Here is a 24,592-nt window from a genome sequence, read left to right as displayed (position 1 = left end):
AAATATTTGTTTTCCTGCAAGTCAGCAGTTTTTATCAGAGAAGTGTAAACATTTTTTTTTTTTCAAAATGTTCACTGCCCTGCAAATAAATACATAAATAAATAGTTTCTGTGTTTATTGTTTTTGACCCATGTAACCTTATATTCTAATAAATAAGGTTTGATATCAATATTTTAGATACTAGTGGAACTTCATCATTCTCCATTCCAGTTTTGATTTATGCATTTGGCAAGCACTTTAGTCCAAAGCGACTCGCATTAAAATTCATGCTGGGAATCGAACCCGTGACCTCGCCGTTGCTAACGCCACACTCTATTGCTTGAGCTTACAGAGGTGCTGTAAACATGCAAATGTGTTGAAAATGAACTTGAAATCTCAGGGAAGCTTCAAGAAAATGTGTAATCTCAGACGGGTTGGGCTGACAAAGAAGTTTGGGAAGGGCTGCATTAGACGATTGACTCCAGCACTTATGGCTCCTAAAGCGTGGCCAACGAGACGCCGTTAAACCCCATCGACGCTGAGCTGCGCTGCCAAAGGCTGCCTCCATTTGCTGTAATTGGCTAATCGAGTGTAAGACTAGAGGAGGTGGGTGTGTGTCCTGTGGGGAAGAAAGTCCAGCAGTTCTGTAATTGCAGTTTAATAGACAATTAAGAGTAAGTCATAAATCTCGGCGATCTACCGAGAGAGCAGCGCTCACGCTGAAATATATACGCCGCCGCAAACACACATCGCTCATGCACGCTTCTCCTCCTCCTCCTTCTTCTTCTTCTCGCCAGGCTCCATCTCCGTCAACAGCCGCTCCATTCCCTTCAGCTCCAACGAGGGCAGCGAGATCCTGGACCTGGACAGCGACATGTATCTGGGCGGTTTACCGGAGAGCCGTCAGGGCCTGATCCTGCCGCCCGAGGTCTGGACCGCGCTGCTCAACTACGGCTACGTGGGCTGCGTCCGCGACCTCTTCATCGACGGCAAGAGCCGAGACGTGCGCCGTCTGGCCGAGATCCAGAGCGTGCCGGGCGTCAGCAGCTTCTGCACGCGGGAGCTCCAGAAGAGGTGCAGCAGCGCCCCCTGCGCCAACGGAGGACTGTGCAAGGAGGGCTGGAACCGCTACATATGCGACTGCACCGGCACCGGATACCTGGGCAGCAACTGTGAGATCGGTGGGTAATATTAAAGTCAAATAACACTGCAATATAGATTTATTCTTCACCCAAAAATAAAAATGAACTGAAAATGCTGAATGTGCTCACCCTCAGGCCATCCAAGATCTACAGTGCCTTGCGAAATTATTCATACCCCTCATTTTTTTCACATTTTGTTATGTTGCTGCCTTATGTTAAACTGCTTTAAATTACTTTTTCCCACATCAATCTACACTCCCTACTCCATAATGGCAAAGCAAAAAATAGGTTTTTAACATTTGTGCAAATTTATTAAAAATAAAAAACTGAAAAGATCCCGCTGCATAAGTATTCATACCCTTTTCTGGGACACTGTAAATGTATCTCAGGAGCATCATATTGCTTCTAGATGTTCCTACACTTGGAGTGGAGTTAAACTGTGGCAAATTCATTTGAATGAGTCTGATTTAGAAAGACACACACCTCTCAGAAAAGGTCTAACAGCTGAAAATGCAGATCAGAGCAAAAACCAAGATAACTGCCTGTAGAGCTCAGTGACAGACTTGCGTTAAGGCGATGATCTAGAGAAGAGTTCAGAAACAAATCTGCTGCATTGAAGGTTGACAGAAGCATTCTCCATAATGGAAGACGACTGGAACAACTAGGACTCTAGAAAATGTCCAAGCTGACAGAGATGGAGAGGTGAAAAGGTGAGGCAAAGAATGGCAGATAATTGCCAAATGCAGATGTGCAAAGATGCTCACATCAGACCCAAAAACACTTGAGGCTGTAAAGCTGCTTCAACTATGGACTGAGTTAAGGGGATGAATACTTATGCAATCTACTTATTTCAGTGTTTGATTTTTAATACATTTGTCAAATTTGCAAATCTGGTTTTTGCGTTGTCATTATTATGGTGTATGGAGTGTAAACTGATGTGGGGAAAAACTAATTTAAAGCAGTTTAACATAATGCTGCAACAAAACAAAATGTGAAAAAAATGAAGGGGTATGAATACTTTTGCAAGGCACTGTAGATGAGTTTGTTTGTTCATCAGATTTGTATAAATGTGTGATTCCATCACTGTCTCACCACTGGATCCAATGGGTGCCGTCAGAATGAGAGTCCAAACAGCTGATAAAAACATCACAATAATCCACAAGTAACCCACACCACTCCAGTCCATCAGTTAACATCTTGAGAAGACAAATGCTGAAACAAATCCATCAATAACTAAAATTTTTAATGCATAATAAACCTTCATCCAGTGAAAAAGTGGTCTGGTCTGAACCAGGAATCATGGCAATTCATATTTTATAAGGTAAAAATGATCCACCCCTAACCCCAACCTTGAACCTACCTGTCACTGGGGTCTAGACAAATTGTACAAAATTGTACAAGTGAGGTTGAACAAATTTGCTTCCTTGTAAAATATGTACGAATTGGTCATGAGCCTTGAATATGCACAGATCAAGCACTGTTTGAAGTCAAAACAGTCTAAAACTGTTCTAAACAAATGTGGCTGGATTTTTTTTTTTTTTTTTTATGTGCGAGACAACAGGAGATGGACTTTTTCACACTTCACTTACTTTTGCGCACTTCAGGTGTGTGAGCATAGAAAATTGCAACAGTTATGCATGGAGTAAATTTTTGCATCTTCTTACATGGTTTAAATTTAGAATGTTTTCATTTGCAAGACTTGAAACATCCCTGATAGCACACGTACATCATGGAGACATCTACTGTATTTGACATCTGCATTACCTCTATTGAATGTTTCCTATCAGATGTCAAATAGACATTTATTAGATGTCTTTAAGATGTTTATGATTTGGAATGTATGTAAAACTGACATCTGAAAGATATCTCCCAGACGTTTGTACACAGCAGGTGCTTTCCAGATCAAGAGATCTTTAACAGACATATATCTGAGATGACAGTTCCGTAACTTCCTTCATCTGTCCGCAGTTATGCAGCCCCCACGTGCATCTCTTGTATTGCATTGAAGCCTCCTTCTGTGGCTGCAGCATCTTTTAGCCGTTTTGAGCGGATATATTTAGCACTAGCATGAGCCCATCCGTGACGCTTTTATCAGGGACACACAGGGTTGTGGAGCACCGCCGTTCGCGCTTCATTTCCCGCGCGCTCCGCGAAAGCGGCTCGGTGTCGCATCCTGATTCATGTTGGCGGAGAAAGAGCCGATGTCACGAGCCGGGAGAAGCACCGGAGCAGCGATGCTCACCACAACCATCTGCGCCGCCTTTAACGACACCAGCTGGCGCAAGCTGCTCCGTCTCGCGGGGTGACGACACCCGCTCTCAGGCACGCGCGCGGCGGCAGCGGCCCTCTGTACGGGTGCGCGCACGTGCCTCCGAATCTGCAGATTGTTTCGCTTACACTGAGCTCAAGGGCTCTAAATGGAGAATATTGTCTCTCTCTCACTGGCTTTGATTCATAGTGTTTACTGTCAGAGCTCCAGCAGGTGGGTAATTAGGGCTGTTTTGGATTCAGCTGCATTTGTTGGCTGTTTAAGAGAAGCCCGTTTGTTTTATTAAACGTATTTATTTTCATCTTTTTAACAGCCAGATGTTGTGCTGTGAAGTAAAGCTGGTTTATTTACTGTGTGTCATGTTGCTGATCTCTGAAGGCCGATTAGCGGCGGCTTTGGAGCAGCGCTTTACTGCCACCAAGAGCCACTGGACAGAATTACACTAGAAACCAAAGCAGAACTCAAGATGGACACACACTTTGTACTGTATGTCAGCTCATCATTATTGGGCGGACCTGTCAATGTCAGATAAATCAACACCATTTAATGCCTTTAAATTTACTGGTCATTATATTTCATTCTAAATTGAAAAAAAAATCTCAAAAGCCTTGATAATTGTGCAGCATAAAGGCTCATTTGGGTTGTAGATGTTTCCCAGATAGCACACGTAGGTCTGCAAGACATCTGTTGAAGATCTCTTGATCTGGAAAGCATCTGCTGTGTACAAACGTCTGACAGACGTCTGTAAGATGACAGTTTTACGTACATTGTAATTCATAAACATCTTAAAGACATCTAATAGACGTCTATTTGACATCTGATAGGAAACGTCCAACATGCATATTGTAGATGAGCAAACTACGCCTTGCAGATGTCAAATAGACGTCTCTGAGATGTACGTGTGCTATCAGGGGGACATCTATTTGACGTCTGCATTTACATCTGCAAGGCGTAGTTTGCTCATCTGCAATACGTCTATTGGACGTTTCCTATCAGATGTCAAATAGACCTCTTTAAGATGTTCATGAATTACAATGTATGTGAAACTGACATCTTACACTCTTAAAAATAAAGGTGCTTCACGATGCCATAGAAGAACCTTTTTTTGCCTAAATGGTTCCATAAAGAACCTTTAACATCTGAACCTATTACCATTGCACTATTTAATTAATTGCACTACACTGTACATACTCATTTGTAAATGCACATTCCAATTGCACATATACATTTTGTAAATTTTTGGTAAATATATCTACACATGTCTATTTGTAAATTCCTACTTTAGTAAATGGCTACCTGTAAATTATGTTCATACCTATCTGCAATTCCTGATTATAGCTAATAGCACCTGTAAATTATGCCCACAGTACTTTCATCTGTAAATATTTTCCATAGCTTCTCCCTGCACATATCTCCTATAAGTGCACTTATAAATTATACCTATGTCCTGCACTTGCTGCTTATTGCACTCCTGGTTAGACCTAAACTGCACTTCGTTGCCTTGTACTTGTGTAATGACAATAAAGTTGATCTAATCTAATCTAACATCTGAGGAACCTTTCTGTTTCTTCAGTTTCTAAAAAGGTAAGAAAGAGATGGTTCTTTAAAGAACATTTGACTGAATGGTTCTTTGTGGAACCAAAAATGGTTCTTCTGTGGCGTCGCTGTGAAGAACCTTTTAAAGCACCTTTTTTTTTAAGAGTGTACAGATGTGTGCCAGACGTTTGTACACAGCAGATGCTTTCCAGATCAAGAGATCTTTAACAGACATCCAGCAGACGTGTGTGTGGCATCATTCTCACTGTGAAGCACCTCTTGTTTCAAAGACTTCAGAGAAGCGAAAGCCATTGTTTCTGGTGTGTTTATCGTGTGTGGATGTGTGTGTTGTGCGCAGAGGCGACGGTGTTGAGTTACGACGGCAGCATGTATCTGAAGATCATCATGCCCAGCACCATGCACACGGAGGCGGAGGATGTGGCGCTGCGCTTCATGTCCCAGCGGGCGTACGGGCTCCTCATGGCCACCACCTCCAAAGAGTCGGCCGACACGCTGCGGCTGGAGCTGGACGGAGGACGGGTCAAACTCACGGTCAACCTCGGTAACTGGCCGTCTGTCTCTGTCTGACCTCTCCTTCCCTAAACCATCTCTGTGCTGGACGGATCTCGCCCTGCGTTTGCCCTCCGGCTCGACCGACCTGCCTGAACATCACACCGTCCACCAGCAGAGGGAACTCTTTCACTGTAGGCCTAAATCTCTATCAGGACTGATTGAAAATGTACAAACTACTGCAGATATTCACTTTCATATGAGTCTCAGTGCAATCAGTGTTTACTCAGTAAAACAAATCCTCAAAACAAGATACATTCACTTCTATTCACTAAATCTAATGTTAGTTTAACTTGTACTAAAGTAACTAAAATATATTATTTTAAATTATGAAAAAAAAATACTAGAACTTTACAATGTTAAAGGAAAATGTAAAACATAAAAATAAAAAATAATTCAAAATTCAAAAAACTATAATACCATCTTTCGTTGCTATTGTTTATATCTTTTTTTGTTTATATCTGTGTTTTAGATATTTGTTTTAATATTGCATACTTTTAAAAATTTTTGTAACTTTTTTAAAAGAATTTAAATTAATTAAACATATATATATATACATATTAACAATGTATTTTAGTAGTTCAACTGTAGAGTAAAACTACAGCACTTTTGTTAAAAACACTTTTGTTTAGTTTAACTTGTACTAAAGTAACTAAAATGAAAGAATAAATAAAAAAGTACAAAATTACAAAAATGACAAACAAAACATTACTAGAACTTTACAATTTTAAAGGAAAATGTAAAACATAAAACCAAAGAATAATTCAGAATATTAATAAAAAAAAACTAAAATAGCATCTTTCGTTGCTATTGTTTAAATATTTTTTTGTAAAACTTACTTTTGTGTAACATATATATGTATAAAATATGTAAATCTAATTTTAGTTTAGTTTAACTTGTACTAAAGTATCTAAAACAAAATAAAAATAATTACAAAAATGACAAGCAAAAAATTACTAGAACTGTACAATTTTAAAGGAGAATGTAAAACATAACAAAGTCAGGATATTAATAAAATTTTGTTGCTATTGTTTATATCTTTTTTGTTTATATCTGTGTTTTAGATATTTATATTTATATTCCATACTTTTTAAAATTACTATTTATTTCACTTTTTTTAAAAGATTTTTGAATTAATAAAAAATAATAATTTATTTATTTATTTTAAAAATGTTTTTTTATTAGTTCAAATGTAGAACAGAGTAAAACTACAGCATGACGCTGTTGTTCAAAACAGCAAAACCCAAATCTTTTACGATTTGATCTGTTGTTTCTCTACTGAGTCTATCTGGTTTGAAGGGTGTTTTACTGTAAATCTAGATCTAGGCATCAGCTCTGATTGTGTGAAGTTAGTTGATTTAGTGAAGTTCTGGTCTGGTTGGCGGTGGTCCGGCGGTCCGGGTCCGAGGGAAACACAGGGCAGCGGTGCATCCTGGGAAAGGACGTGGTGGGAGAGAAAGCCTCACAGGACGACATCAATCCATCTGTCTCTCTCTCTGTCATTCACCTGGAGGTTTCCGGAGGAACCTTTAGTCCCTTCAATGGCGTGTCTGTCTGCGGCCCTGAGCGAACAGCCAGAGACCGGCTCACGTTCACCATCATCGCCTCGTTAACTGGACGTAATCGTGTTGGAATCGCTACATCGTTAAAGTCTAATCACAGCTAAACTCTATTTAAATGGCATGTAAAATTTCCATCCATTTGGATTGCACAGTTTTAACATAAACTAATAAACTTAATGTGATCATCTTCACTGTAAAAAAAAATCCGTAAAATTTACGGTAAAAAACTGGCAGTTGTGGTTGACAGAATTTTACCGTAAAAAATACGGTAACAATGTTTTACATTTTACGGTTTTCACTTAAATTTACAGGTAAATACCGTAACATCATACTAAAAACCCTAACTGATATAATGGTAATGTACCAACTTTTTGAAGTACTGAAATCTGTTTTGTACCTTTGTAATACAATGATAACCACCAAAAGCAGGTGGTGATGACAACATCACATGATGAACCAAAGCCCATCGCACGGAGGTTTTAAATAATAGCATATATAGAAGGTGCACAGCGTCATTCACACAAACACTAAACACCATCGTGATAACACACATAAAACTGAAATAATGCAAAAAACATTAATTTAACAACATTAGATGAAACATACAACCATACTGCCATGAAAAAAACTATGAAAAAGTTATTTCAACAAAAAAAAACATCAAATAAAAAAATGAAATACAGGGAATTCTGGGAATGTCAATTTACGGTTATTCACTGTAAATTTTATGTTCTTTTTCCACTTCCAAAAACGGTATACTACCGTAAAATTAAATGCAATGTCCAACACCGTATATAGAAGGCAAACTTAATGTTAACCATTTCACAGGTTTTTACCGTAGCATTTTTACAGTTTTTTACCGTTAAATTCACTGTCATTTTTTCGTCAGTCGTGCACAAATGAAATGGGTTCGATTTCTGCATAGTAAAATCATTGCATAGTAAATTATTTACTATTTGCAACTGTTTGATTTTTTTAAATATTTTTTTTTCCACATCCATGTATTCTAATTGCCTAGAATCAGCAGAAATTATTGTGAAAATAAATTGATTCCATTCATTTAAAAGTATGAACAAGGCTAGTGTTACTGTAGTATAATTTAGACACTATTATAGTTTTTATTAATATTTTAAATCTGTATTTTTTATTGTTTTAATTAATGGTTTAGGAATTTCCTTGTGATTTTGTCTATAAAAAGTATTAATAATTATTAAATATATTTTATTTAAGTTAACCAAAGTTATTATTAGATGTTATATTTTTTTATGGATTTATTTTCAGTTTTAGTTAACTATAATATTGCTGATACATAATCATGCATTGTTTATGTTTTTAGTGTTTTTTGTTTGTGTTTGCTTTGTTTTTTAAATGTTGTGTTTCAGGCAATATTCAGTTTGTTAAAATGTATGAGACCGAAACAAACTGGATTTATTGATGATAAATGTATAACGCTGCTTACTGTGTATTTAAAACACAATCAGTTTACTAACACTATTGCAGAAATCTGACCTGTTTCATTCATGTATGACTGACAAATATGATCACATTAAGCGCACTGTAAAACGTTGTCACAAGTTTCAACTTAAAAACGCAAGTTCAGCAGCTGCCTTAACATCTTAAGTTAAATCGACAAGTCATTTTAACACATTTTATTGTTGTGAGTTGAAATAACTTGTAGTTTTAAGTTGATTTAACTTAAAATTCTAAGGCAGCTGCTGAACTTGGGTGTTTAAGTTGAAACTGGTGAAATCTTTTTACAGTGTGTATTAGTTTGTTTAAACTCTGTAATCCAAATAGATGGAAATTTGACATAGAAATCCTAAATATAGGCCTGAATATTGTTTGAGTTTCGCAAACTCATTACTGAGAGCTGAATTGCGTGATGATGAAAAGCTAAGGAGGACTGAGGTTTAATCTGATGATGATTGATCCGGTAGAGAAGCGTCAGGACTGAAGCGAGTGTGTTTTGTGCATGTATATATATATATATCTATCTAGTGTCAGACGGCAGCGGTGAGATGGTCTCTGGCTGTTTGCGATCACTATTCTGTAGCGGTTGACACTTTGAGACGCTCCTCAGCCTGAGAGCCACAGATACAGCCTCCCGCCAGCAGGAGGAGACAAACACACACTCCTCATCTCGATGGGTTTCCTGTGGGGTATTGAGTGAAGCACTAGCAGACACTAGAGGTGTTTCTGGCTCTATCTGACGGCTGAGGAGTGCAGTGAAACCCTTTCCCACCGTTCACAGCGGCAGATCCACACCGCAGCGCTTCACATTTATAGACTTTATCTCATCTGAGGAGAAACATCTCAGCAGATAACTGCACTTTATCACTCTTATTTCATGAGTGCTTACCAAATACATCACTTAATAGACAGAAACAGTTGATTGGTGTGTAAATGATTGAATACTGTAAGCAGAAAGAGACATGCTTTACAATATCCATTAGTTAACACAAACTAACCATGAAAAATACTGCTGAAGCATTACATTTAATGTTAATTTGAACATTTACTAAAAGATTTTAAAAATCAAAAAATGTGTTTAGTAATATTTTTTAACTCTGAGACTGTAAATATCAAATAATAGAAACAGCAAAAGTTCATTAAACCTTTAAATAAATAATTAAAGAAAGATATTTAGGCTTTTATAGTGCTTTTATGGCTCATATAGTCTGATCCAGTGAGAATATGCAGGAAAAAACAGCTAAAGTTAATTATATTCAGAATAAATTTTGCTGCAGATGCTGATATTTACATTGTAATATAAATTAATGAGATCTTTATAACAATACAGCAGACACTGAGATAAAATGATGTAAATATCAGTGATCGTCCTATATCTCCAATAATATGTCTTGAAATGATCCAAACATATAATGCAATGCAATCCGATGATGATTGAGAGATGAACAAATAAACGTTCCTCAAAAGATGTGAGATGTTTTGGAGGTTTGGGAAGATCATTTCTCCACTGAGGAACACTGAAAGTAAAGCTTCTGGAAACAAACGTTCCTCAAAAGATCTTGATGATCAGATTTAAGACAAAAAAATGATTAATGTAAGTGTTGTAGTAAGTGTTCATCTAGAAATATTACTGCAGTTATTCTGACAATTACACTCTTAAAAATAAAGGTTCCAAAAGGGTGTTTTGCAGTAATGCCATAGAAGAACCATTTTGGGTTCCCCAAAGAACCTTTCAATGAACAGTTCCTAAAAGAACCAGTTTGAAGAACGTTCTCTTTGACTAAAAATAACATTTTCTGCATTTGAAAGGTTCTATAGATGTTCAAGGTTCTTCAAGGAACCATCAATGCTAATAAAGAAGCTTTATTTTTAAGAGTGTACTTGATAAAAATCAGTCAATATTTGACAGCAAATTACACATGAAGCATCAGCTGAAAGTGGTTGTTTGTATCTAAAAGAGCTTTCACTGGATAAAAAAATTCTATCAACTAATTCTGCCTTCCAAAGGCAAAGTGCAGTAACTACAAATTTGGTCAAAATTGAGTTAAGGCTTAAAATGGACTTTGTGACAAGTGTTTTGTCTTGTGGCAAAGTCTCCTGGTTCAATTTTGTCCCAAAGAAACGAGAGCGTCAACATGTTTGACTAGCTGGCGTAAAAACTTTAAAGGCTTTTTTTCTCAGTTTCAGTGTTGGCGTAGTTACTGCACTTTGCCTTTGGAGGGCAGCATTGTTTAGATCATTTGTGCATTAACTATGATAGAGTAGGCTCACAGGTTAACCCAGCGAACATGAACTTTATCAGCTAGTGTTAACTAATGGGTCACGATTGTAAAGTGTTGAGCAGTCTCAGTCCAGTGTTGGACACAGGCGGTCTGATGCGGTTCAGACTGGTCTAGTGGAGCGTATGATCTGCGGTTCTGCTCAGTGACACGCGTGTGATGGGAACGGGTGCCGCTGACTCACGCGTGTCCCCGGATGGTGGCCCCTGATGTTCAGATGTCTGCAGAATGAACTTTGAAGGATGTGAAATGTTTTCTGTCTCTCTCTCTCTCTGTCTCTCCTTTAATTTGATCTCACCATCTCACTCTCTCTCCCACCAGACTGTATCAGGATAGACTGTAACCTCAGTAAGTGGTTCAACTCGTTTATTATCACTCACACAAACACACACACTGCTATTCCTATCAGTATGGCTAGTTTTTCTACTGTACAAACTGTGTTTTCTATCCCCTTACCCTAAACCTAGCCCTCACACTAAACTACAGGCATTCTCTAGATTCTCAAAACACTTCATTCTGTGTGATTTTTAAGCCAAGTTTCCTCATGGAGACCAAAACAACGTCCCCACAAGGGCAAAATGTACTGGTATTACTATACTTGTGGGGACATTTGGTTCTCATAACCTTATAAATACACACACACACATTTGATTCTCTATCTTAATGAGGACACTGCATAGTCTTCCACTGGTTTTCTATCAGGTTAATGATATTTCAGCTAACCTAAACTTACCAATCAAACAAACATTTGCAGAACTCTAGATTTACATCAACAACATCTTTTGGATGATTTTTTTAACTAGTGATGACCAGTCCAATGTCAGTATTTCACAACAGAAGGGAGGACATTTAGTTCAAAACAAGTATACAGTGGTGAAAAAGTTAGGACACCCTACTGAGTTCTGTATCAGGACCTAATAAAAAATTATCTGGTACTTGGAAGGCCTTAAAATTTGGAAAATAAAACCTCAGATGAACAAAATCACATAACATATCACACCATGTCATTATTTATTTAACAAAAATAAAGCCAAGATGCAAAAGTCATGTGTTTCAGTTGCCTGTAGATCCACTTTTTTATATGACTTTATTCGTCTCTCGCATCGTTCTAGAGGAGTTTTGCCCCACTCTTCTAATGTTATTGAGGTTTGTGGGCATTTGTTTATGCACACTCTCACCACACCATTTGAATCAGGATGAGGTCTGGACTTTGACTGGGCTATTGCAACACCTTGATTATTTTATTTTTCAGCCGTTCTGTTGTAGATTACAGTATACAGAGGAGTTCACGGCTAAAATAAACAAGCCCAAAACCATTAGCCCTCCAACAGCATGTGTGACTTTTGGTATGAGCTGTTTTTGCTGTTATGTTCTTAAGGTTTTCACCAAATATGCCGCTGTGCATTATGGCCAAACATCTCCACTTTAGTCTCGTTTGTTCAAATTGTTCTACAAGTCTTATGGTTTGTTCATATGCAACTTTGCAAACTTAAAACATGCTTGTCATGTTTTTGTAGATAGAAGAGGCTTTCTTCTGCCAAGCCTTTCAAACATGCCAGACTTGTCCCATATTTTTCTAATTGTACCGTCATGAACTTTATCATTTAACATGTTAACTGAGGCCTGTAGAATCTGCGGTGAAGTTCTTGGGTTGTCTGCCATTTTTCTGAGCATTACACAGTCAGATCTTGGGGAGAATTGGCTGGGCATTCTGTTTTGAATGTCTTCCGGTTGTGAATAAACGTCCTCACCGTGAAATGATGGACTTTAAATTGTTTGGAAATGGCTTAATTACTCTTCCCAGATTGATGACAGCAACAATTGCTTCTCTAAGATCATCACGGATGTCTTACCTCCTTGGCATTGTGTTAACACACACATGAAGGCTCCAGACCAGCAAACTGCCAGAACTTCTGCTTTAATGGAGGTGCCGATGATCAGTTAAAAAAAGGCATTTGATTAGCAGTGCCTGACTGTTACATACACTCGTAACTTCTGCGTTAGCGGTAAGGGTGTCCTAACATTGGCACACATGGCTTTTCCATTTTGTCTTTATTTTTGTTAAATAAATGATAAAACAGTGCCATATGCCATGTGTTATTGTTCATCTAAGGTTTTGTTTTTCAAATTTTATGACCTGCCAAGGACAAGATAATGTTTTATTATGTCCCCATACAGAAAACAATGGAATTCAGTTGGATGTCCTAACTTTTCACATGACTGTATTTGATCCACTTGAAATGTTGACTACTGTGTGTGTGTGTGTGTGTGTGTGTGTGTGTGTGTATATATATATATACATACATACATACACACACACACACACACACACACACATACACACACGCACTCTTTCAAACACACACAGGTGTTAAATGTGTGTGTTATTTCATGCTGTGTTTTGACCCTGAAGGTAAGTGTGTTGCAGTGACTGGAGGAGATATCTGAGCGTGTGTTTATGAATGAACCACACTCATAAATCCAAACACACACACACACACACACACACACACACACGCACGCACGCACGCACACACACACACACACGCGCACGCGCACGCACACACACACACGCGCACGCGCACGCACACACACACACACACACACACACACACGCACGCACACACGCGCGCACACACACGCACGCACGCACACACACACACGCACGCGCGCGCACACACACACACACACGCGCACGCGCACGCACACACACACACACACACACACACACACGCACGCACACACGCGCGCACACACACACACACACACACACAGTGAACCGCTAATAACTGCAGCATGGATTTGATGTTCTAATCCGTTTCAGAACGAGACTTTCATCTACATTCATCTCAGTCTCACAATAAAATCAACATAACAAAGCTTTTCATCTTTCTTCCTGGAAATTAATTTTATTTTTTTCCCTCAAATAATTTCTCATTTAATATCAAGTCACGCTTTTTATTGTCGGTTTAAAAAGACAAGTCACTGGAAAATGGGTTATTGATTGATTTATTCATGTATTTACATACAATTATTGAGGTCATTATTATTACTTATTGTTTAGTATGATTATTTAGCATTATTTATCAATATGTTATTATCATCATCAATATTATTATTATTAATAGTAGTAGTAGTAGTAGTAATATCAATTTTTATTGTTTAGTATTATTATTTATATTATTTCTTATTTTAACCCTCTATGGTAATATTTGTTCACATAAGTTTTTATTACATGAAATAGCTGCAATTATACAAATCAAAACACATTTTTGAAAAAAAGATTTGGTATTTAGGAAAACGTTGCCATATGGCAACAGTGTATCACAGTGGTAAATGGCCAAAAATGAGTTTTTCTATCAAATGATGTTTTTCTTTTCAATTCAGATAGACACACATGCAGACACATATACACAAGAATACAATCACTGAAGGCTAACTCATCTTCATTGCCATCACATGGGAGAAACAACTCTGCACTCTTGCCCTCTCCGTGAAATATTGCTGTTTCCATTTATTGAAAAGAATTCCTATTCATACATAAATACATTTATACTACAATAAACATTTTAAATAAATAACTGCAATCAAATTATTGATGTTACCATCGTTAAAAAATCCAATGGGGAAATACATTACTTCAATTCCACTGTGGTACAACGTTTCCATATGGCAACATACCTATTTTTAAGTACAGTGTTGCAGAAAACATTGATATTTTCTTATTTTACAGTAAAACTATGTTAGATAATGTTGATTAGTTAAAAAATTATGTAATTTACTAACCTTAGGTGATGCAAAAAAAAAAAAAAAACTTGAGAAAAAATGTTGGACATGGAGGACACCTGTGGATTTGTTTTCTGTTAAACTCATTTCTGGAGCACATCAACAGGTGTCTTCATGTGAGGGTGAAGGTGGGAAAAAGTGTTGTGGAGGAACATTCAAATGTCATTTAAATTAAAAACAGCACATCATTGACTACCTTAGGCCTGCCCCTTTTAATTACCATATTCCAATATTTTATTTTATTTTTTTCAGAATAACAAGGAAATGAGTAGAAATTAATTGTTGCCAAATGGCAACTCTGTATCATAGAGGGTTAAATATTTATTTTGTTATCAATATCTATCATTATACTTTATTATGATAACAGCACAGATGGTGTTTTCAGCAGCAGTTTTAATCGTTTAGTCTGTGTTTAGGTGGTACAATAAACCCACTGCATGAGGCTTTGATTTGCGGTGTGTTTGAGAGCAGCGTGCATGGCTTCATTAAGGGTCTGGAGAGTCAGCGGTGCGCAGTAATTAACCGCGAGTCGTCAAAGGCGAGCCGCACTTCACTTGTGATCGCGTGTCTGCGGTGTGAAAGTGTCACACTGATGTGGCGTGTGCTGTCCTCGGCTCCTGAGTTGGCTTCCGCGGCCGTTAGTTTCCCGTTGGCTTCGAATCGGCCTGATCTGCGCGTGACCTCGGGCGCCGCTGCGATTTAGCCACAGCCAATTACCCAGAATGCCCTGTCAGGACTCGGGAGCGGCGGAGCGGACGTGATTCGGGGCGACGGCGGCTTCTCGTGTCGTTCCGCAGGTGTGTGTTTGTGATATCCGCTCACATCCAAACGCGCGCTATTAAAAACAATCGTGTAAAGCCCAAAGTGCGTGACAGATTGAATCACAAACTCCAAGCTCAGAGAGACTCCCAAAGTCTTTGTTTTGCGTCCCCTCCAGCTTCGATTAAGTTCTCATCATGAATAATGGAAACGGCATGAAAACAAGAGTCATAAATATGCAGCGGGTCACAACAAAGCCTGCGATTCTCAGAGCGGCCTTGAGTTTCAGCCGTGCTCCACAGTCATTATACACTTTCCCCATTGTGCTCCGATTCAAGCAGATCACATTAAAATTCATCTGAAGAGAAAATATATTTAACTTCATGTAAGAGCTTTCTTAGCCTTTACCCATCAGCAGAGTTTAACTAATGACCTTGAGTCAGTGATCTCGCTAAATTACACACAAGCTTTAATGTGCTTTATTGGCAGCTGTACAGAGGAAACAGAACGATGACAGAGGAGCTGAGTGTTTCTGGGAATCATCAGAAGGAGCATCAGAAACTGAACTGAAGCTCGGTCAGGGATCTGAAATGGGAGGCACAGTGTGAATTAAAAAAAAAAAATGTTATTTTAGTATACTTATGGAGTGTTTTCAAGTCGCTTCATCGATACGGTAAACAATACTATTGAACCGAATGGAACTCGTGCATGGGTTTGGCGAAAAAATGAAGAAACAAAAGTAATTCACTATGTCAGGATACAAATAGAAGAAAGAAATGTGGGGTCATAAGATGATTTGACAATATGGACTGCTCTATGCATTCAAAATGTCATTTGTGTGGAAATATTATGTTATTATTGTATTAAGTCTGTAAAAGGCTATTAGCAGAGGCCAAAAATGCTGAAGATGGACATAAAGTGGAGAAAATACTGTAGCAGGCAGATCAATCTCACTGTTCACGATGCACAAAATACTGGAAGAAACTCCTAAAGAATGAATTAGGGCTGGGAGTTTATATGATTGTATCTCTGTTTTCGGAAGAGTTTACGTGGCGTTTTCTTTTGATCTATCATCTGTATAACGCATTATAAAGCAGGGTTAATAAGCGTAGAGCAGCTTTGTGTGCAGCAGTAACCAAGAAAACACCCCCTTGAGTCCTTCTTTATATGATTCAGCAGCTTCCACACAATTTTTCTGTGGTTTAGACATCATAAATTAGTAGAAAGTCTTCGGTACACTCTTAAAAATAAAGGTGCTTCACGATGCCATGGAAGAACCTTTTTGTCTGAATGGTTTCATGAAGAACCTTAAACATCTAAAGTTTTTTTGTGGCAAAAGAAGGTTCTTTAGATTATAAAAAGGTAAGAAAGAGATGGTTCTTTAAAGAACCTTTGACTGAATGGTCTTCTATGGCATCGCTTGAAGAACCTGTTAAAGCACCTTTATTTTGGTTGTGTAGTACATAAACCGTGCAATCCATGCTGCTGTTACATTATTCTGAATATTGCCGTAATGGTCCCACATCCAGGTGACTGACCAGAACGTGACATAGGTGCAATCCCTCTATATACTATTACAGTATTTATTAATGTTCTGAATTGTCTTTTATATTTATATTTTAAGTTATATATGTATATCTGTTGTCTATCTTAAAAGTATGTGGTTTTGTCAATTTTATTTATCTATTTTTTCAGTTTCAGTTTTAGTAATGTTAGTATACTTTGGCCTATTTGTTTCTTATAGGCAACATCTCTAATTTAAGTCCAAGTTTCAGTAATTTTGCTATGTGCGGTTATAATTTATTTATTAATTTAAATATTTTTATAGGTGTATTTTTATTTTAGTTTTAGTAAATTTAGTACCTCAGCTTAATTTAGTTTTCCATTTAGGCAATCATTCTTCAAAGTTGAAGTTTGAGTAATTTTATTATGTGCTTTTGTCATTTTTATTATTTCGAAAGTGTTTTTATAGACTTATTTCTATTTATGTTTTAGTTTTAGTAATTTTAGCAACAATTTTGTAATCAAATATTTATATTTTATTTCAGTTAATGAGAATGATTTAAAGTTTGGGGTCAGTACATTTTTATTTTATTTTTATTTTTTTTAAAGAAATTAATACTTTTATTCACCAAGGATGTATTAAGTTAATAATTTAAAGTTTATTAAAAGTTAATAATAAATCATTTACATTGTTATAAAATATTTATATATTGAATAAACACTGTACTTTTTAACTTGGTATTCATGAAAGAATCCTGAAAAAAAAAAATCATAGGTTCCAAAAACTATTTGTCAGCACAACTGTTGATATTCTCCAACATTGATCATTCTAATAATAAATCAGCATATTAGAATGATTTCTGAAGGATCATGTGACACTGAAGACTGCAGTAACAGCTGATCAAAATTCAGCTTTTCATCACAGGAATAAATTCTATTTTAAAGTATGTTCAAATAAAAAACATTATTTTATATTGTAAAAACATTTTGCAATATTACTGTTTTTTTTCTGTGTTTTTAATCAAATAAATGCAGCCTTGATGAGCAGAAGAGACTTCTTTAAAGACTATTACAAGTCTTACTGACCCCAAACTTTTGAACGGTGGTGTAGTTTTAGATGAAGTTTTGTGAGCAGTAATAACATGTTATAAGTTGAATCTAGCAGCAGGTGATAGACGTTTGTGTCTTGGTTAATGGAAGCTAAAATACTGACTTTAACTTACTCTCTCCTGCTATAACGTAAACCAGCTTTAGCATTCGTCACATTTCACTGCAGAACAGTGCAGGTGAGTCTAGTGAATGATGGAGAGATGAATGCAGATTAGAAACTGAAGCACGTTCAGATGTGTTCTGTCAGATCAGTCAGCATCATCATGAGGACATCTGTGTTTATGCAGAGCGACTGTCTGTGTGTGTGAGCAGATATCTCCTCATAGTATGAGAGTGAGTGTGTGTGTATCTGACGCCTGTCTCCTGCTGCAGGTAAAGGTCCAGAGATCCTGACGGCCGGCCAGAAACTCAACGATAACGAGTGGCACTCGGTTAAAGTGGTGCGGCGCGGGAGGAACCTGCAGCTGTCGGTGGACAATGTTACTGTGGAAGGTAGAAACTCCATCCCTTCATTCACTCATGAGCTCAAGAGTTTAATAACAAACAAACACTATTTAAAGCCCAAACCCACCCCCTATAGACATTTTAGCAAATCAATGACAGACAATGAGCATTTCTGATTAGCTAGTTTTCTGATCATCTTTCAGACTAGTGGAAAGAAAACATCTCAAATACTCATTTAACAGTTTATCTATTTGTGTGTATCTTTGAAAAGTTGTTTCTCTACTTCAGCAGCACTTACACACACCAGACTTAGCAGTTTTATTCTTCTCTATATTCTGAAGGTTTTTACTGTGGGGTTTGTTCATACAGTGCCTCGCGAAATTATTCATACCCCTTCATTTTTTTCACATTTTGTTATGTTGCTGCCTTATGTTAAACTACTTTAAATTACTTTGTTTTCCCACATCAATCTACACTCCCTTCTCCATAATGGCAAAGCAAAAAATAGGTTTTTAACATTTGTGCAAATGTATTAGAAATAAAAAACTGAAAAGATCCTGCTGCATAAGTATTCATACCCTTTTCTGGGACACTGGAAATGTATCTGAGGAGCATCATATTGCTTCTAGATGTTCCTACACTTGGAGTGGAGTTAAACTGTGGCAAATTCATTTGAATGAGTCTGATTTAGAAAGACACACACCTCTCAGAAAAGGTCTAACAGCTGAAAATGCAGATCAGAGCAAAAACCAAGATAACTGCCTGTAGAGCTCAGAGACAGACTTGCGTTAAGGCGATGATCTAGAGAAGAGTTCAGAAACAAATCTGCTGCATTGAAGGTTGACAGAAGCATTCTCCATAATGGAAGACGATTGGAACAACTAGGACTCTAGAAAATGTCCAAGCTGACAGAGATGGAGAGGGGAAAAGGTGAGGCAAAGAATGGCAGATAATTGACAAATGCAGATGTGCAAAGATGCTCACATCAGACCCAAAAACTCTTGAGGCTGTTAAGGGGATGAATACTTATGCAATCTATTTATTTCAGTGTTTGATTTTTAATACATTTGTCAAATTTGCAAATCTGGTTTTTGTTTTGTCATTATTATGGTGTATGGAGTGTAAATTGATGTGGGGAAAAACTAATTTAAAGCAGTTTAACATAATGCTTCAACAAAACAAAATGTGACAAAAATGAAGGGGTATGAATACTTTTGCAAGGCACTGTATACAGTATTATTCGCACGAGTGAAAATGTGTTTGTTTTGTGTCTGTCAGGTATTTTCTGATTTATGGAGTGATACAAAGAGAAATCCAAAATCTCCTTTGAAAAAACCTTTAATATGACAACAAAATTACACAAGAATAATGAATATGGCTTTAAATTTCTGTTCTAGACATGTATGCAGTTGAGTGTTTATTTAATTAACGCCTCATGTGCAGATTTAAACATAACATTTCAGAAAATGTGTGGTAAAGTATGATGAAACATATATATATGTGACCCGTGCTGGCAAAATGAGTAGGAATGAACTAATGTTCTAAAAGTAGTTCTTTTTATTTTCATATTCTCCATACCTTTACTAGTAGTGTACTTTTAAGTCTACTATTTCAATACTCATTGGGACTAAATTGGCCCACTTTCTAGTGTATAAAAGTGTACTTTAAGCATAACAGTAGTAAACTGTGAGTACACAACTAGTTCACATCTATGTTTTAAGTTTGTACTGCAAGTATGCTAAAAGTAAACTTATAGATATACTGATAGTTTACTAATTAAATACTTTTTATGCATTTTTAGTACACTTTGAAGTATAGTCTCAGTAAACTACTAGTTTAGTAGTTTTATACTGCAAGTATACTCATAGGTTTTCTTTAAGTGAACTTTACATCATACTTTGAGCAATCTACTATGCCCCTATTTAGGTATTAATTTGTATATATTTTGTTGAATATCTGAACATACAAAACATCAAAAGAAAGAACAGGGTATCTGCTTGTAAACCATTTTATTCTAGCTTCATGCATTCTTTTTATGAACACTTGAATATGGGTTAGTTTCATAAATAATAAATAAATACAAACTAAATAAATAAACAACATTTTGAACAAAAACCTAAATAAAAGTCTATTGATGATAATCCAAACGTAGATGGAGTTGATCAACAGCCCGAAGCTTGACAGTCAGTATTTCCTCTTCATGGGTTGGCATATTCTTCCATAACGTTACTCAGTTGTCCATATCTATGGTTTTGATGCTGTTTTATGTCTGCACTGCAAAAAATGCTTTTCTTACTTAGATTTTTTTGTCTTGTTTCCAGCCAAAATATCTAAAAGATCTTGAATCAGGAAGGATTTTCTAGACAAGTAAAAATTATTATCTTGTTTTTAGTAAAAACAAGTCAAAATGAAGTGTGTTTTTGCTTAAAACAAGCAAAATAATCTGCCAATGGGGTAAGAAAAACAATCTTATTTCAAGCAGACAACTAGATTATTTTTCTCACCCCAATGGCAGATTATTTTGCTTGTTTCAAGCAAAAACCCACCTAATTTTGACCTGTTTTTACTAAAAACAAGACACTCATTTTTACTCGTCTAGAAAATCCTTCCTGATTCAAGAATTTTTAGTTTTTTTTGGCTGGAAACAAGACAAAAAAATCTAAGTAAGAAAAGCATTTTTTGCAGTGTGACGACTGTGTTAGATTACATCTGGAAGCATCTGTTGTTTCGGTTTCTTCTTCACTTGTGTTTTTGTAATTCGGTTCAGAAGATGTGAAACAGCGCCCCAAGCGGATAACAATCAAAACACAGATTCTCAGAGCACAAGTAGAGCTCAAATATACGTATCTTTTTCTAAGTATACTTAAATGTCATTTTAAGTATATTTCTGAGAAGTATTAAAAACCACATTTCTGAGAAGTGCATGAAAAGTAGACTGAAAGTATGTAGTTTAAAGGAAGTAAACTAATAGCACACTTGAATAAACGTCTTTTTTGTGAGGGCAGTCATCTAGAAGTGAGCAGAGAAAAGGGCACTCCTCTCAGAAAACATATAAATACAGATCATTTTAGTTGTTTAATTACTAACTCATTTTTGTGAAAACCTCAAATTCGACCGAGATGTTTTTCAGTTCTTTTGCCTGTAGCTCCGAATCAGAGCATACGTATTTCACCTGGTTTTGCAGCACGGGTCACACATGAGCCCTGAACGAGTGTCTGTATGAGTCCAGCGTGTGTAGTTGTGTACTGAGTGACTCTGGGGCGGTTCTGCAGGTCAGATGACGGGAGATCACACGCGTCTGGAGCTCCACAACATCGAGACGGGCATCATGACGGAGCGCAGGTTCATCTCGGTGGTGCCGTCTAACTTCATCGGGCACCTGCAGGGCCTGATGCTGAACGGCGTGCCGTATCTGGACCAGTGTAAGAACGGGGACATCTCGTACTGCGAGCTGAACGCCCGCTTCGGCATGCGGCACATCATCGCCGACCCCGTCACCTTCCGCAATAAAGGCAGCTACCTGGCGCTGGCCACGCTGCAGGCGTACGCCTCCATGCACCTGTTCTTCCAGTTCAAGACCACCTCCACCGACGGACTGCTGCTCTTCAACAGCGGCGACGGCAGCGACTTCATCGTGGTGGAGCTGGTCAAAGGGTCAGTCGCCGCTTATCGCTCACGTCTCGTGTCTTGCGTCGAGGTGCCCTGTGTCCTTCTTCACGATTGCACCAGGAAACCTGTTTGTGAACGGGCTGTTTTTGCATTAGTGCAGAATGACACACTTCACCTTCTCCAGAAACACTAAGACATCAGACCTGTCATGAAATAAACTGGAGAAATTTTCTTATTAATAATGGTACACTGTAAAAAGTTTTCACCAGTTTCATCTTAAAAACGTCAGTTTATCAGCTGCGCTAAAATGTTGAGTTGAATCAACTTAAGTCATTTCAACTCACAAGTCAAATCAACTCATTTTCATTTAGCTGATTTAACTTAAAAACTTAAGGCAGCTGCTAAACTTAGGTTTTTAAGTTAAATCTGGTGAAAACTTTTTACAGTGTATATTTGCAGTCTGAGCTCAGTTTGAGAAACACCAGAGACATACAGTATGTGAGAATACTGAAGTCATTTTCTTGGGAGAAACAGCTGAGAAGCTTTAAAAGTCTATAAAAGTATAATTGAGATATTAAAAGAGATTTTTCTGTGTATAGCACATTTTTGTGTTGTTTTAGTGTTATTTATTTACTATTATAGTATTTATTCATATTTTGAATTGGCATTTGTTTTTATATTTTCTGTTTTCATTTAAAACAACCGCTTTTGATATTTTCATTAGTTTTTAAATACATTTTATAGGTTCCTTTTATTTTAGCATTAGTATTTTTAGTACTTCAATTTATCTATAACATTAAACAACACAAATCTTGCTTAATGGTTTGATCAACAGTGATATTTCAGTATTATATACTATCACAGTATTTAACTTTGTTAAGATTCTTTATATTTTTGTAGGTTTAATTTATTCTTATTTAATATTTATTGTAGTATTACTTCAACTTAAATTGATCTATAGTGTAAACAGTGTTATTTTTATAATTATTTAGCATTATAATATTTATTAAGATTTTTATACTTTTTCATTTTAGTTTTTGTAATTTTGTTAAGTGCTTTTAGAATTTCAGTGCTCATTTCAGAACACTTTAGTATTCATCACATTCACTGCAGATGTCATACTGTAGCAGGTGAATCTGTGGAATGATAATGTAGAGATGGAGAACATGACCTGAAACACGTCTGAGTGAAATGAAGAGCATCGGGTTGTCGGTGCAGAAGTTAGTGTGTGAGGAAGACGAGTGAAACTGAATCACACTCCAGCACTCTGGAGATTGTCATTGTTGAGAAGATCTGTGTTTCTAAGCAACAGAGATGTGGTGATGGTGACGACGCTCACAGTCTTTGTTGGAAAGTCTTCCGCTGTTGTGTTTAAAGTGCTGCGGCGCAGTCATTGTTCACGCTGTTATGACCAGTCAGAGGAACGCGGCTCGTTTTTCACAGTTTTTATCTGGGATGAACAGAATAAATGCAGTGTTTCATAATCAATATTTGAAGGGAAATGACAGCGAATGCAGAGAAAACACCACAGAGCAACATTTACTACGGTATTAGAACAAACAGAGCGCAGGAAATGAGTTCCATTCGGTGAAGAGTGACACGCTTATTTGTGCTGTGAAAATTAGGACCTAGTTCAATCTGCTGAACTCAAAAGTAGACAAAAACCTGTGCCGTATTCACAAAGCATTGTTCAGACTGGCAGGAAAATCACCATCATTTACCAGCTGCACATTTACTAGAGACGCAGGTGAGCAGCTCCTCTCAACACACTTCATCAGTCCCAGCTCTGGATGATTTGATTCAAACTTATTTCTCTTTTTAGGTTGCATGATTAATAAATGCATTAATAAATTTCTTCTTTATGTAGTCTTTAAAGGGCACCTGTTATGAGAAAAATTCACTTTTATATGCTGTTTGAACATAAGTGTGTGTACACAACCACCTTATAATGGTTAAAATCCAACCGCTTCTTTTGTTTAAATCGCCATAAATCATAAGCGGTGTCTCAGAACGAGACGATCACTGCAATTAAATGCTTTTCTAGCTTAGATTTTTTGTCTTGTTTCCAGCCAAAATGTCTAAAAACTCTTAAATCAAGAAGGATTTTCTACATGAGTAAAAATTGTCTTGTTTTCAGAAAAAAAAAAAGTCAAAATTAAGTGCATTTTTGCTTGAAACAAGCAAATTAATCTGCCAATAGGGGAAGAAAAATTATCTTACACTTCTTTAGAGGTGCGCTTTTTCAGGAGAAATGCCCATATAGAGTTCCACCCTTCAGGACGTCATGAAGAGCCATGATTAAAAAACTTTTCAGAAACTTGTAAGAAACCCAGAAGTCTGTATACGTCTAAATCGTGTTTTGAAACTTTGGCCATGTTTAGCATGAAAATCCATTAACAGTGTAAATAACTTAACATGCATCAAACAGCATTGGACCTCATTGGACCATTGGACCTTTAAGAACGCATGCACGTTTTCTTAATATGATCATTAAAAAACAACAGACTATCTTCAGTCTGGAGCAGTGAGAGATTTTCTGTTTTTATGTTATTGTTTGGCTCATATTAACAGCAG

General features: G+C 37.0%; 1 protein-coding gene across 7 annotated transcripts in view; it reads left to right on the top strand.

Moving 5' to 3' along the window:
• The window catches only part of nrxn2b (neurexin 2b), a 537,859-nt gene that overhangs the window by 263,177 nt on the left and 250,090 nt on the right, over positions 1 to 24,592 (top strand). For 5 of the 7 annotated variants that reach the window (XM_073836529.1, XM_073836528.1, XM_073836525.1 and 2 more), the window contains 5 exons: positions 777 to 1,160; positions 5,285 to 5,488; positions 11,129 to 11,155; positions 18,338 to 18,457; positions 21,682 to 22,063. In XM_073836529.1, coding sequence (XP_073692630.1) covers positions 777 to 1,160; positions 5,285 to 5,488; positions 11,129 to 11,155; positions 18,338 to 18,457; positions 21,682 to 22,063 — 1,117 coding nt within the window. The remainder of the gene's footprint in view (positions 1 to 776; positions 1,161 to 5,284; positions 5,489 to 11,128; positions 11,156 to 18,337; positions 18,458 to 21,681; positions 22,064 to 24,592) is intronic. The other 2 variants (XM_073836530.1, XM_073836526.1) reach the window with 1 other exon arrangement.

This window comes from Garra rufa, chromosome 3 (genome assembly GCF_049309525.1).
Source record: "Garra rufa chromosome 3, GarRuf1.0, whole genome shotgun sequence".
In the NCBI taxonomy this organism is placed as follows: domain Eukaryota; kingdom Metazoa; phylum Chordata; class Actinopteri; order Cypriniformes; family Cyprinidae; genus Garra; species Garra rufa.
The sequence above is the reverse complement of the archived record's forward strand: the minus strand, read 5'-3'. Positions and strand labels throughout refer to the sequence as shown.